This window comes from Nematolebias whitei, chromosome 15, assembly GCF_014905685.2.
Source record: "Nematolebias whitei isolate Nwh7 chromosome 15, NemWhi1, whole genome shotgun sequence".
In the NCBI taxonomy this organism is placed as follows: domain Eukaryota; kingdom Metazoa; phylum Chordata; class Actinopteri; order Cyprinodontiformes; family Rivulidae; genus Nematolebias; species Nematolebias whitei.
This window is the reverse complement of record NC_056512.1, coordinates 42,303,334-42,316,788: the sequence shown is the minus strand read 5'-3', so window position 1 is coordinate 42,316,788 and position 13,455 is coordinate 42,303,334. Positions and strand designations below refer to the sequence as shown.

General features: G+C 40.0%; 1 protein-coding gene across 1 annotated transcript in view; it reads right to left on the bottom strand.

Annotated features, from left to right (window-relative positions):
- Positions 1–13,455, bottom strand: part of kcnh6a (potassium voltage-gated channel, subfamily H (eag-related), member 6a) — a 35,993-nt gene that overhangs the window by 7,037 nt on the left and 15,501 nt on the right. Inside the window, exons 7-10 of the mRNA XM_037688724.1 lie at positions 7,392–7,814; positions 4,940–5,366; positions 3,175–3,374; positions 235–487 (exon numbers count right to left, since the gene is read on the bottom strand). Of these exons, the coding sequence (XP_037544652.1) occupies positions 235–487; positions 3,175–3,374; positions 4,940–5,366; positions 7,392–7,814 (1,303 nt within the window). The remainder of the gene's footprint in view (positions 1–234; positions 488–3,174; positions 3,375–4,939; positions 5,367–7,391; positions 7,815–13,455) is intronic.

The window sequence follows — 13,455 nt, the reverse complement described above, 5'->3', positions numbered from 1 at the left end:
GTAAAAGAAATGACCTCCGCAGCCTGGATCTGAGCGGCGCTATTGATGATCAATGCTTTAGTGGAATGAAAGTGGAGCTGTGCCCAAACACCGCTGGCAGCGCCACACACACACAGTGGCTTATTATCACGGAAAGGTTGTCACTGTGGCGTTGTTCGGCATTATGTACTCATTTTAAAACTTTAAGTAAAAAAATCTTAGCTCATTACTTAAATATGTTTCAATGCTGCTCACCCAGTATGGCCACCACCACGTCATCCCTTAAAATCTCTATGGACCCTCTGGAAATGAAGTAGAGGGCGGTGAGAATGTCTCCGCTGTGGACGAGAGTGTCCCCCGGCGGAGCGTGGGTGGTCTTAAACCTCATGGCCAGCGCTCGCAGGCAGCCTTTGTTGGCGCCTCGGAAAGCTTTGCAGTTCTGCAACAAGCTGCGGTGCAGATGAAGGCAGATGTCGGCTTGCAGACAGTCGGGGAAGCCTTTTAAAACCTGCAGGAAAACAAAAGCAAACGAAACCCCACGAAGACTTGAAGTCGTGTTTGCTGCTGCTGCTGATCGAGCATTCACGCAGTTCTGTTCTTCTGCTTGTAGTTCGCAATCGAACGTCTTCGTCGTAATTTGTTTTTTTTAATTTACCCGGCGTTCATACAACAGAACGTTCAGCTCATTCTGGAATAGTGTGATGCGACTCTTAGTTTTAATAATTTGCTGAAATGTTTACCCAAATTGACAATATTTTTATATAATACATTGAGATCTTCTTAATCTTTAAAAAACATTGTTCTCTTGAATCTATATTTATACACTCCTTACTATTGTTATATATATTTATTATATTATTTGTTGTTTACTTCTGCTACTTTTTATGTTTATACACAATTTAGCTTATTTTAGCTTTCGGCTATTAATTTCCTACATTTAGCTTTATTTAGGGGTAGTGGTGGTGCAGAGGTTAAAGAAGGTGGGCCTGTGATCGGAAGGTTGCTGGTTCAACTCCTCGTACCGACCGTCAAAATGTGGGTGGGATAGGTGAAACACCAACACCTGCCTCCACGCTCATTTGCCCCACTCTGGGCCCTTGAGCAAGGCGCTTAACCCCCACCATCCGCCCCCCACAGATGGCAGCCCCCTGCTCCACACAGAGGGCTGTGGTAGCTCGGTGGTCTGTGGTTGCATCAGGAAGGGCATGTGGCGTAAAATAAAACACTCGCCAAGTCGCTGCGGCGACCCCTGAAGAAGGGACCAGCCGAAAAAAAAAAATAATAATAACTTTTAGCTTTTGTTATCCTAAGTTTAGATTTTAATTACTGTTTTGTTCATTTTAATTTAGCAATTTTCCACTTTTAGCTATGGTTCAGCTAATTTTTGCTTTTAGCAACAGATTTGCTAAATCTAGCTTTTACAAAGTAGTTTGGGTTTTGATACTTTGAGCGTTCGGTAAGAGTTTCGATGTTTATGATCTTGATGGGGGCTGCAGGAGCTCGGTGGTTGGTGAGGCGGTCCTTTAGTCCTGAAGTCGCAGGTTCGAGCCCAGGTTGAGAAAAAATGGGACTCAGATGTCAAACAGTTGCTAAATGGTTCAGTTCCTGCAAAACGGAGTAGCTGAACGCAAAGATGTTAATTTTAGCTTTCAGCTATGGTTTTACTAAATTTACTTTTGGCTGCATTTTACTTATTTAATTTTTTTTTTTTTTTTACATTTAGCTACAGCGCTTCTAATTTTATTTTCTAGCTATGGTTTTTCTGACTAGATTTAGCAACTGTTATGCTAATTTTAGCTTTTGGCTAGTTTTGTTAGCTTCTAGTTGCTCTTTTTCCAACTTTACATTTTCGTTATGATTTAGCTGTTTTTTTATTACATTTTTTTTTCTCTTGGCTACTTTTCACATCTCTATCTTTTACTTTTTCCAAATTTATTTCAGTTCTGTTCTGCTCGTTTTAACTTCAACAGTTCAGTTTTAGTTTCTTGAACAAAGTTCAGGAGCGCTCACGTCCCTTCTCCAGTTAAACTGTGGTTTTAAAGCAGGAAGGCGACGCTGACGGGTACTTTAAACAGAGCTCCGGGGATAAATGGGAGCAGACTGACTCAGGCGGACATCAGCTCAGGACGGCAGATCTAACTGATTATCTGTTCTCACACTGAAGCAGCGAGAGCGAACGTGGTGTTATTAGCTGCAGAAGTCCGAGGTGTTTGGAGAAAATAGGTCACCATCAACAGCTAAATAAAAAGGGGAAACATCTGCAGCCGAATGCTCTACCATTAAACTACATGTTTTAGGCAAAATAAGACATAAAAAAGGCACCAAGTGTAAATAAAATTAAAGTTTCACTACTGCTAAAGTGGGTCAGTGCAGCAGGACTGAGCGATGCAAACAAACTGCAACACAATGTCACAGGTTACGCAACAAAAGGGCGAAAAAATACAATGAAAGCAAGCAGCGCTGCAATAGACGGCACAATGCGAGGTAAAGAAATTGTTTTTGTCTGCTTTAACCAGCAGGACTTTGGTTAAACACAAACATGGATGTTTGCATTCCATATAAATTTAATTCCTCGACATCTTCATCTGTTGTTAAACGCTTCAACAATCAGCATTTAGATGAAGATTCTGCATCACCGCAATTTGAAACGTGAAAAATTAGTAATAATTGTTAAGGATTTGACGTTTTGGAGGCATTCGACAAGCATTTAACGTACAGAAAGCCCACAGACTGTATGACCCATCAGTCAGTGAGTAAACCTCAGTCGTCTGAGCACCTTTAGAAAAGGACACGGCGGGGCTCTGCAGGACGACTGAGCCATCGCAGCAACTAAAACAAACACAAACACGCCAGAGAGGGAACATACAGCACATCTGAGGCAGCTGCAGTAAAATGGAGCTAAGAAAAGATCACGTCAAGAAAGCAGAAGAAGAAAAAATGCTAATCTAATGCGTGTACGTTGAAAACGAGTCCTCACATTTGTAGACGTTTGACCTGTGAGCTTTCTGAGTGACGAAGGCGTCCAATTTAGAACTGACGATCTCCTGACCTGCATTAAATCGCTCTGCCACATCAGGACCAAAACTCCAAGTTAAAAGTTTCAGCAGAGAAGCTTGTTGCAACATGTATTTTCATTTCATCTCCAAAACCAACATTTTTTATTGGAGATTATTTGAGTTTACGTCGCCGACTTACAGCGTTCATGTCGATGCCGTTGGTGTAGGACCAGGCGTGCTGGAAGTACTCCTCCAGTCTTTGCCTCAGGCCTCCTGGGATCTGGTGGAAGCGGATGAACTCTTTGACCCGCAGCATCTGAGTGTGGTAGCGGGCGGTGCCGGAGTACAACCTCTGAATGATGGCAGACACGTTCCCAAAGATGCTGGCGTACATCAAAGCTGCACGAGACAGAAGAGCCGAGGGCTCGGTTGGACGTGAGATCTCACAAATGTTATAGGTTTGACTCACGGCATTCTTTGCATTTACCTCCAACCACGATTACGTGATAAAATGTAAACAAGAACAGAATGCGTTGATCTGGAAATTTCACAAATCTAATTAAAAAATATATGTCAAGCGGTAAAGAAGTCGTAACGTTTGTAGGAAAACATGCGGTGACTTAACTTTGATGGCAGCAACACGTCTGAAGGAACTTGTCCCAGGTCCATGTCTGTCACAGTGTGAATCAGTTTAACATCAGTCTGTACACGTTCAGCAGCTGAGGACCAGCTGATGGAGGTTTTGGACGGGACGTTGTCCTGTTCTTTTCTCATGGAGCATTTTAGCTGTTCAACAGTCCTGGATCATCTTTACTGGGTTTTTAGTTTCATGATGTGCAACATGTATTTAAGTGGTGAGAGGTCTGAACTGCAGGTAAGTCACTTCAGCACCCGATCTGTTTTGCTATGAAGCCACAGTGTTGTAATGGACACAGAATGCAGTTTAGCATCGTCTTGCTGAAATATGCGAGGCCTTCCCTGACGAGGCAAACTCTGTCTGGATGGGTGGATGTGTTGACTTAAAACCTGTATGTACCTTTTGGCTTTGACGGCGCCTTTCCGTGTAAACTGCTCATGCCAGAGGCACTAATGTACCCCCATACCATCAGAGAGGCAGGCTTTTGAACTGTGTGCTGATAATAGGATGTTCCCTCTTTAGTTCAAAAGACTGTCTGTTGTTTTTGAAAAAAAATATCAATTAAACAAATTCAAAGTCGGATCTGTCTGACTGCAGAACAATCCTGGACGTTGCCTAAATTCATTTTAAATGTTTTGGTCCAGAGAAGACAGCAGTGGTTCTGAAAGGTATTCACATCTGGCTTCTTCCTTCTGATGGGGGATGTAAAGGTCACGGATGTTTCACTTACTAATGTCAGACTGATATTGAACCATATATGTGAAGACAGGAGAGTCTTTGTCTACTCAGAGAAGAGCCTGATAACTGATAAACTCTGACGCCTTCAGCTACCGTGAGCTGTGAAGCAGAGGTCTTCTTGACCTCTCCTCTGTCTGATAATGGGTATTGAAGCTTTTGATAGCTCGTTCTCTGTGGGCAGACCTTGTGATCCGGGCGTGATGCAACATCCTGTATGCCGGTTTTCAACGCTGCTCCTTTCGCAAGATTAAACCTGGATTGACAAGATCTTCTTAAGCCACTTATTATCCAACACTTTCCAAGATGGAGCTTTAAGCAGCACTAGTGGATGGTACAGTGCTTCTAACTTTTTTTTTATCTGTTGCAAATTAACCGAACTAGTTATAAAATGCTCCTCTGGTTTTTATTTGAACCTTTTGCTGCCCCAACTTCTTTTTAGGTGTGTTACTGTCATCAAAGTTATATGGGTTTATAAGATTTAATTTGCATTACATGCTGTTTTAGTAACTTTTTCAGAACTGGGATTGTTTGCATATTTTATAAACCTGCAAACTTTTTGGCATACGAAGAGCTTTCTCACAGTACTCACAGCCAATGAGCATAACACAGATGGAGAAAATCTTCTCTGGGTTGGTGTTGGGCGAGACGTTGCCAAAGCCCACGCTGGTCAGGCTGCTGAAGGTGAAGTACAGAGCGGTGACGTACTTGTCCTTAATGGAGGGGCCCGAGCTTCTGTCGCTGCTGTTGTAATGTTTCCCGATCTGGTCGGCCAGGTTGTCGAGCCAGCCGATCTTCATGCCGCCCAGGCGCTCTGACCCGGTGCGCTCCATGTTCCCGATGGCGTACCATATACATGCCAGCCAGTGGGCGATGAGGGCAAACGTGCACATGAGGAGGAAAAGGACGGCAGCTCCATATTCAGAGTAACGATCCAACTTTCTGGCGACTCGCACCAACCTCAGCAGTCTGGCTGTCTTCAGTAACCCGATCAGAGTCGTCTGAGTCTGAGGCTCCGTCTGCTGGCAGAGCAGAGTCAATGTTAGCGTCCTGAAGCTTCCTCTAATTCCACAGTCCTAAACCTTTTTAACTGATATTTGGTGCATTTAGCCACGCATGCGCTCGGACGTACAAGAGCTCAGAGGAATTATTAGAACAGATTTTTCAAACATGGAAAAATGTCAAGATCCTAACAAGCTTAACAGGAAATGTAACTTGTCTCTGCAATTCGTGACGATAAAACCAAATAAAAAGAAAAACATCCAGCGTTGCTGACACATCAAAGTTCTGTAATATTTGTGACGCTGATTCAGCAATTTTCACTATATTCCCATAGAACACACGAAGATCGCTTACGCTTCTTAAAAACGTTGTTCCTTTTAAAATCTACTTCAGCAAACTTCCTCTTTGTCTGTTTACTTGTGCTTCTTGTAGGTTTCAACATTCGGCTATTTTTAGCTCCTAGTTTGTACCAAGCATTCTGCTACTTGTAGCTTTTAGCTTGTCTACTGCTACTTTTAGCTTGCACCCCTTTCTACTTTTAGCTAACAGTTTGAAACTTTTAGCTAGCATTTTGCTACTTTTGGCTGGTTTTTTGTGCATATACCTTTTAGCTAATCTTTTAGTGCTTTTATCTAGTGTTTTGCTAACCTTTATTTTTTAGCTTTTAAATAGCCATTTTCTACTTTTAGCTTGCCTTTAAAAGTGCTGCCTAAATATCAAGCTATACTTCAGCTATTTTACATTTTAGCTAACCGTTTGCTGCCTTCAGCTAGTATTTCACTATATTTAGCTAGTCTTTTGGTACTTTTAGCTACTGTTCTGCTCCTTTAAGTTTGTACCAAGCACTCTGCTACTTGTAGCTTTTAGCTTGTCTACTGCTACTTTTAACTTGAAGTTAGCCCTTTTCTGCTTTTAGTTAACAGTTTGAAACTTTTAGCTAGCATTTTGCTCCTTTTGGCATGTAGATAGTCTTTTGCTACATTTAAGTTTTAGCTACCCGTTTGCTACAGTAGCTTTTAGATTTAGCTATTTTAGGCTGGCATTTGTATGTTAATATTTTAGCTAATATTTTAGTGCTTTAATCTAGTGTTTTGCTAACCTTTAGGTAATTTAAGCTAATGTATTTTTTTTTTTTAGCTTTTAAATAGCCATTTTCTACTTTTAGCTTGCCTTTTGCTACCTAAATTTCAAGTTGTACTTTAGCTACTTTTAGATTTTAGCTAATGTTCGCTGCCTTCAGCTAGTATTTTGCTATATTTATCTGGTCTTTTACTACTTTTAGCTACTGTTTGTGCCTTTTACTACATTTAAGCTTTAGCTACCCATTTGTTACAGTAGCTTTTAGATAGCGTTTTGCTACATTAAGCTGGCTTTTTGTACATATATCTTTTGGCTAATCTTTTAGTGCTTTTATCTAGTGTTTTGATTACCTTTAGGTACTCTAAGCTGATGTATTTTTTTAGCTTTTAAGTAGCAATTTTCTACATTTAGCTTGCCTTTTGCTACCTAAACTTCAAGCTATACTTTAGCTACTTTCACATTTTAGCTAACATTTGCTACCTTCAGCTAGTATTTTGCTATATTTAGCTGGCCTTTTGCTACTTTTAGCTATTGTTCTACTTCTTACTTTACTTTTCTACTTGTAGTTTTTAGCTTGTCCATTACTACTACTATTTACTATTTAGCTTTTTTTTTAACTAGTGTTTTACTACTTTAGCTTGTAGCTATCGTCTAGCTACTTATGCCTATTATAAAGTATTATGGCTTTTTTATCTTTTAGCTAGTGTTCTGTGTTTTTTTAAGCTTAAATAACCAAGTTTTAGCTAATTCCCATGAAAATGTCTCCATGAATCTCTGAACTGAGATTCCTCTGACTGCAGGTAAGACACTGACTGCTCACAGATACTTCACATGAACTAAAACAATGAACTGTACCTTTAAACAAACAGTGCAGAAACAGAATGTGTGACTGAAACTCATAAAAAAAATTTGTGCCAACATGGCCGAGCCCTTAATATCCGGTGTTTGCATGGTTTTCTCACCTCCTGTGACCCGGAGCGGTATATGAGCAGATCGAATGGGACGGCAGCAACTATGTCAATAAGGAACCAGCCTTTGAAATAGTGCTGAGCGATGTGACCCGGGTGGCTGACCACCTCCTCGTTGTGGTTGACGTAGGTGGTTCTGAAGTTGATGAGGATGTCCACGATGAACATGACGTCCACCACCAGGTCCACCACGTTAAGAGGGTTGCAGGTGTAGCCGCAGGAGCTGTGCTCGTCTTCGGCCTCGTTGAGGAGGAAGGCGGCGGAGTACGGCGTGAAGATGGCCGTGTATATGACCAGCAGCAGGATGACCCAGTCCCACACCGCTTTGAAGGGGCTGTAGTGAAGGATGGTCCACTTGTGGATCCGTGGAGCCTGGAGTTTGTATTCTGGCAGCACGTCCGCACCAAGAGACAGCACCTGGGTCACAAAACGGAGATTTTAAATAAAGGTCCAATAAAATTAAAGAACAAGTGTTATCAACACATGGCATGTTTTTACCGACTAAACTGGATCAAACATTTGCTTTGAACTTATTTTTGTCACATTAGAAGAGAATACATTGTCCTTTAGACTGCAGTGGTTCCCAACACTGGCCCCTGAGGAACACCATCCTGCATGTTTTAGTTGTCCAACACGTCTGATTCAGTGATTTAATTACTTGGTCAAGTTCTGCAGAAGCCTGTTTATCACCCATTCATTCAAATCAAGATTGTCGAATCTGGGCAACAACTAAAACATGCATGATGGTGTTCCTCAAGGACCATGGTTGGGAACCACTGCTTTTAGAGCACAAAAGCGTAAAAATTTCACACAAAACGTGAGGAAATAGTAAATTGCTTGAGTTGCATGTGGTTAACTGATAATACAACTATCTTTTAAATATTGATAAGTTAAGATATATTAAATTTTCTGAAGATTTCAGTTTTAGCAAGTTTTGGTCTAACGAGACTTAACGTCCACAGTCTAGTTTAAATTTAGCCTCAGTGTCTGGTTTGTAATAAACATCCAAGACTTAGAAAGGTTATTTAAACACAATTAATGTTTACAAAAGGAAAAACAAAAAAAAAAGGCATTCTATTGATATTTTTGATTTTTTTTTTCCTTTAAAAACTGTGACAACATTTTACTTTATTGGCAGTTGTGTTTTTCTTGCCCAAAAATAAAAATCACGATAAAGAAGAAAGCGGCACCAACAGGACAATGCACTGCAGGATAATAGTCTGAATTAAATATTATATACCAAATTAAATAGTTAAACACATACATTTAGATATTTAAACTCCACTTTTCACAATAAAAGTCCTTCAACAAGACTTTAAAATGCAGGGACAAGAATAAATTACTAACTTAAAGCACTTTATGTCTTATGATAAACATTATTTTGAGTTTAGCCTCCATTTAGACCAGCTGTGATGTTGAACAAGCAGCACCAAAGATGAGTCATGCCTCCCCAACACATCAACGGTGAAACAAAATGTCCCGGCAGGTCAACAGCAGCAGCTCGATGTTTCTGAAAGTGACTCAGAAACAATTCCTGCCTCCTCACACTTCAGACGCTCTGATCTGTGCAGGACCATTATCAGGCGGAGCAGATCTATCAGTGAGTCAGACATGAGTACAGCTGACCTCTACCACAATAAAAACCACCGTGTCCAGGTCCTGGTGTCGACCCGCAGCAACAAAGCAGCTCCTTCCTGCCTCAGATTTTTATAAACGCAACAATCCAGCTGTAAAATCCTCGACTCTCCACTTGTCTGGTACTTTTTAAAGTTCTCACTGCACACCATGCGATGCCTCCTACTGGGGTTCTGGTCAATTATGGGCCAGACTAAGTGCTGGAATCCACTAGGTGCCATATAAAGAAGTGATTTTATAGAAGCAAAATCAGAACTCAAAATGTTAGAACCATCAGAAGCGGACGGGCTCACTCTTTATCCTTTAAGGCACCATTTCAGTAAAAAAGTCCAGATGTTAGACTCTCATTTACGTTAAGATATCAAAATGATGACGGAGCAATTAAATACTTCTTTAAAAAAAATAAAAATAAAATGAATGGCCACACATTTCATGAACGATGCTGCCCAGCCAGGATTATTTTCACGATGAGGAACAAAATGTTTTGGTGGAACCTTGAACATCTGCGGCGACCATCTTGAACTGAGTTGGCTCCAAAAGTTTATCAGTTGTAGACGTCCATCCAACGACTGATTAGCGGATGCTTCATTAAAAACCATCCAGTGTGGAACACCAAAAACGGTCAAAATTAAATAAATAAATAAATAAAACATTATGAAATGAGTATCTAAGCTTATCAGTATGACAAATTTTCATTTTTATTATTTATTTCATAATTGTGTTTTTCATAACGGCTTATTTATTTCATAATGAGACTTTTCAGCAGAATGACTTCAGCTGTCAATCAGCATCAGTGGGCTGGACCTGCACGCCCACAGGTACAGCTAGCAACAACTTGCTAGGTCAACAGTCATGCAGGATGACAGAGCTGCATGAATTTAGTTCAGCTCTGGTAACTTCAGCAGATCAAACTGAGAGGATTACTGGCACGTTCTCAGAAGATGCAGTTTTGAGTCGTAGTATCCAACTGCGGCAAACGACAAAAAACAAAACAAACAAAAACAAAACACCATTATGAAATAAATAAACCATCATGGAAAACACAACTATGAAATAAAAGAATAAAAATGAAATTTTTTCACAATAATAATGATTGAACTTACTTATTTCATTATGCTTTATTATTTGTTTATGTAGTTTTGACCATTTTGGTGTTCCATAATCCAGTGGTTCATGAGATATTTTGCTAACAGACTGACCAAAGAGTCATAGCCAAAATTTCAAACAAGCATCTGTAAGCGCTCAAAATAAATCTCAGCCACTACCATATCCAATTTTAGCTCAATATCAGTAAAATGCTTCAAGATCAGTTGGTTGTGGCGGCCATCTTGAATTGGGTCAACTGTGAGGTTATAAATGTACATCCGAGGATTACAATCTGAGCGTTTCATTAAAATCCATGCAGTGATTTCGTGATATATTTTGCTAACACACGAGTAAAACCAGCGACCAGAAATGGTACAGAAAATAGTTTCTCACAGACAAAGTAAAAGTTACATAAAAATAAATCGTAGGAAAATTAAAGAAGGAACCGGTTCGAGTGCACTTGCTGCAGTTTGTGAAAATGCCTGATGCTGAACTGACAGGAAAGGACAACGCGGTGACGACAGAGCAAGGAAGAGGTTCACTCATCCAAGAAATTCTCTGTTATTGACGCTGCCCGCTGCTCCATTTCAGAACGACGAGCCGGGAACAAACAGCACCGCTGGTTTGCACGAAACCGCTCCGTCTGTCAAACATCTGGATTGAAAACGTTTGATGCTGAATTATAACAGAAGCCTTCAACAGTTAACAGGTCTAGATAATAAAAATGCTCATTATACTTCATAAAATCAATACTCCTATGATATAAAAGAATCTGAGTTTTTAAAAGTTGCATTATTTAGAGATAAAAGCACAAACACTAAACTGCATCATTTGAGTTTGGTCTAAATCTAAAAAGCCCGGTGGTTCTCAAAGCTGGAGTTGAGACCCCACTTTGGGTCGTGAAACATCAAATGGAGGTCCGCAGATGATTTCCAAAATTCAAACCAATTTTACTATTAATATGTTATTCGGATAAAAGCAGCACTGTAGCTGTAAATGATGTTATGTTTAATAAAGTAAAGAAACTTAAAGAGCTCATTCTGGGGTCACATGCCTCCGTTTGTGGGTTGGAAGATGCAAAGTTTAGGAATTATCATTTCAGGCTGTGATTTTACTCCAAACGCTCAATAAAGTTAAGAGCCACATTTGATTTATTAGTAACGTGGTCGCTCGTCAAGAAGATTAAAAAGATGAGAGAAACAGAACAGGAGTGGAGAGGACCGGCCCAGCTGAAGAGTTTTAAAGAAAAGCAAAGTGAGGAGAGCACCAGAAAAAGGCTGAAGTACTCACAGGGTGAAGTTTCTGCTTCATGCTCATGATGACGTGCACCGCAGCGTGCAGTAGGAGAAAAACTAGAGAAACGGGATTGAAGGTGACCTCCGTCCATCAGTCTGACTCTTTACTCTCCTCTGCTCCCCGCTTCTTTCTCCTCCTGCTCCAAGCCCTGCCCTCACCAACAGCTCCACTTTCAAACACATTAAAAAAATCATCCGAGTGACCAACAGGCTGCGCTGAAGCCCAAAGCAGGTCCCTTAAAATCAGCTAACGAGAGCTTTAAAGCTCCTGGTTGGTGGTGGGAAGGATTCTGCAAACGTTTCTGTGTTTTCACGTAGACTGAGTGAAAATGTCCCACCAGTCACAAACCAGAAACAATGTTCTGTTGAGCCTCCACAACTGGGAGGATCAACCCCAACAACGGCTTTACACGTTACTGCAGAAGAACTTGCTGAGAAACAGCCGAAATTAGCTAAAAACATGCTGAAATGTAGCTGAAATAGAAGAGCAAGCTTAAATTAGCAGAAGGAAGCAGAAAGAACACATATTTGCTGAATTAGGTTTAAATGAGCAGAAATTAGCACAAAAATTAGGAACATACATGTAGCTAAAAAAGGATGAAATTAGCAACAAACAACAAAAAAAATCTGATGAAAAGTAGCTGAAAGGCAGAAAGAAGTTTAAACTACCAGAATAAAATGGAAAGAGCTGAAATGTGCTAAAAAATGTGGAATTAGCTGAAAAGCTAAAATTAGCATAAAACAGCTGAAATAGCAGAAAAAGCTGAAAATAGCATAATTAAGCTGATTAAGCACACACACACACACGCAGGCACACACAAAACACACACACAAACACACACACTGAGATAACTCCAGCTGTTTGAGGAGAAAAACTCCTAAAACTAACATGAAGACTGGGTTTTGGGTCCAGATGTGTGTGATTACCAGGGCAGCTTCAGAGAGCTTGAACGCCGCCTGACCTTCATTTCCATTAGCGACAGAGGTCAAGGTCACCGGCAGCATCAAGCCGCTGAACGCCGCTCGATAGCCTCACAGCGGCCGGCCTTTCCCCCCTCGCTTTTATAACCGCACCTCAGCAGGACCCCTCTCTGCTCATCTTCACAGACAGTCTGTGATCTCCACACACACACAAACACACACACACGCACACACACACACACACCTCCTTTAAGCATCTGTACAAACTGCCGTGGGAGCAGCAATACCTACTGAGACCAAAAGGACAAAAAGATGCGCTGAAGCGATACAGACTGATGTTGAATTAGCAGCTTCTGTCACCGGTTTGTCTAAATTCAACTCGTAAACAAACAAACAAACAAACACAAAGTTAATTTGCTGCTAAATCAACCAACAACAAGAAAAGCCCTCAGATGTCAAACACACAAAGGGACGTTCGGTAAAACAGCATCATAGCCTTCGAATAAAAACAATAAATTAATAAAGTCTTTAGGTTTGAATTCACTCAGAAACAGATATAATAAAACGTTGCAAGTGAACTATAAATTACTGCAGTGATCAATTTAAAACGTTAAAATAAGAGATCAAACAAACAAAAAAAAAAACTATTTAAAAAGTAAAATTTTTGTTAGGTGTTCAATTTACAGAGTATTAGTAAAAAAAATAAACAAACAATTATACAATTGGGGGAAACAAAGTGGATGCTGTTTAAGGGATTGGAGCCAAGAAATTTATTTAAAAATTTTATAAACTAAGAAAAAAAAATTAATCAAAATTAAGAACAATTTATTTTTACAGTATACTATATTAGTATTATATTCAAGTTGTGTTTATTTGTCATATGCAGATTAACAGTACAATAAAATGCTTAGGATGAGAAGAACCGATTTGATTTGCTAAAAAACAACAAACAAACAAACAAGAAATACTAAAGCATGCAGTACGGGTACAAAAATATAGTACAACAAAGTAATTAGAATACTTACAATGTCATAAAGAGAGATAGTAAACAACAACATGGTAGAATATAACGGTGCAGCAGGACGAATTTGAATGAATAAGTATTTCAAGGTAGTAATATA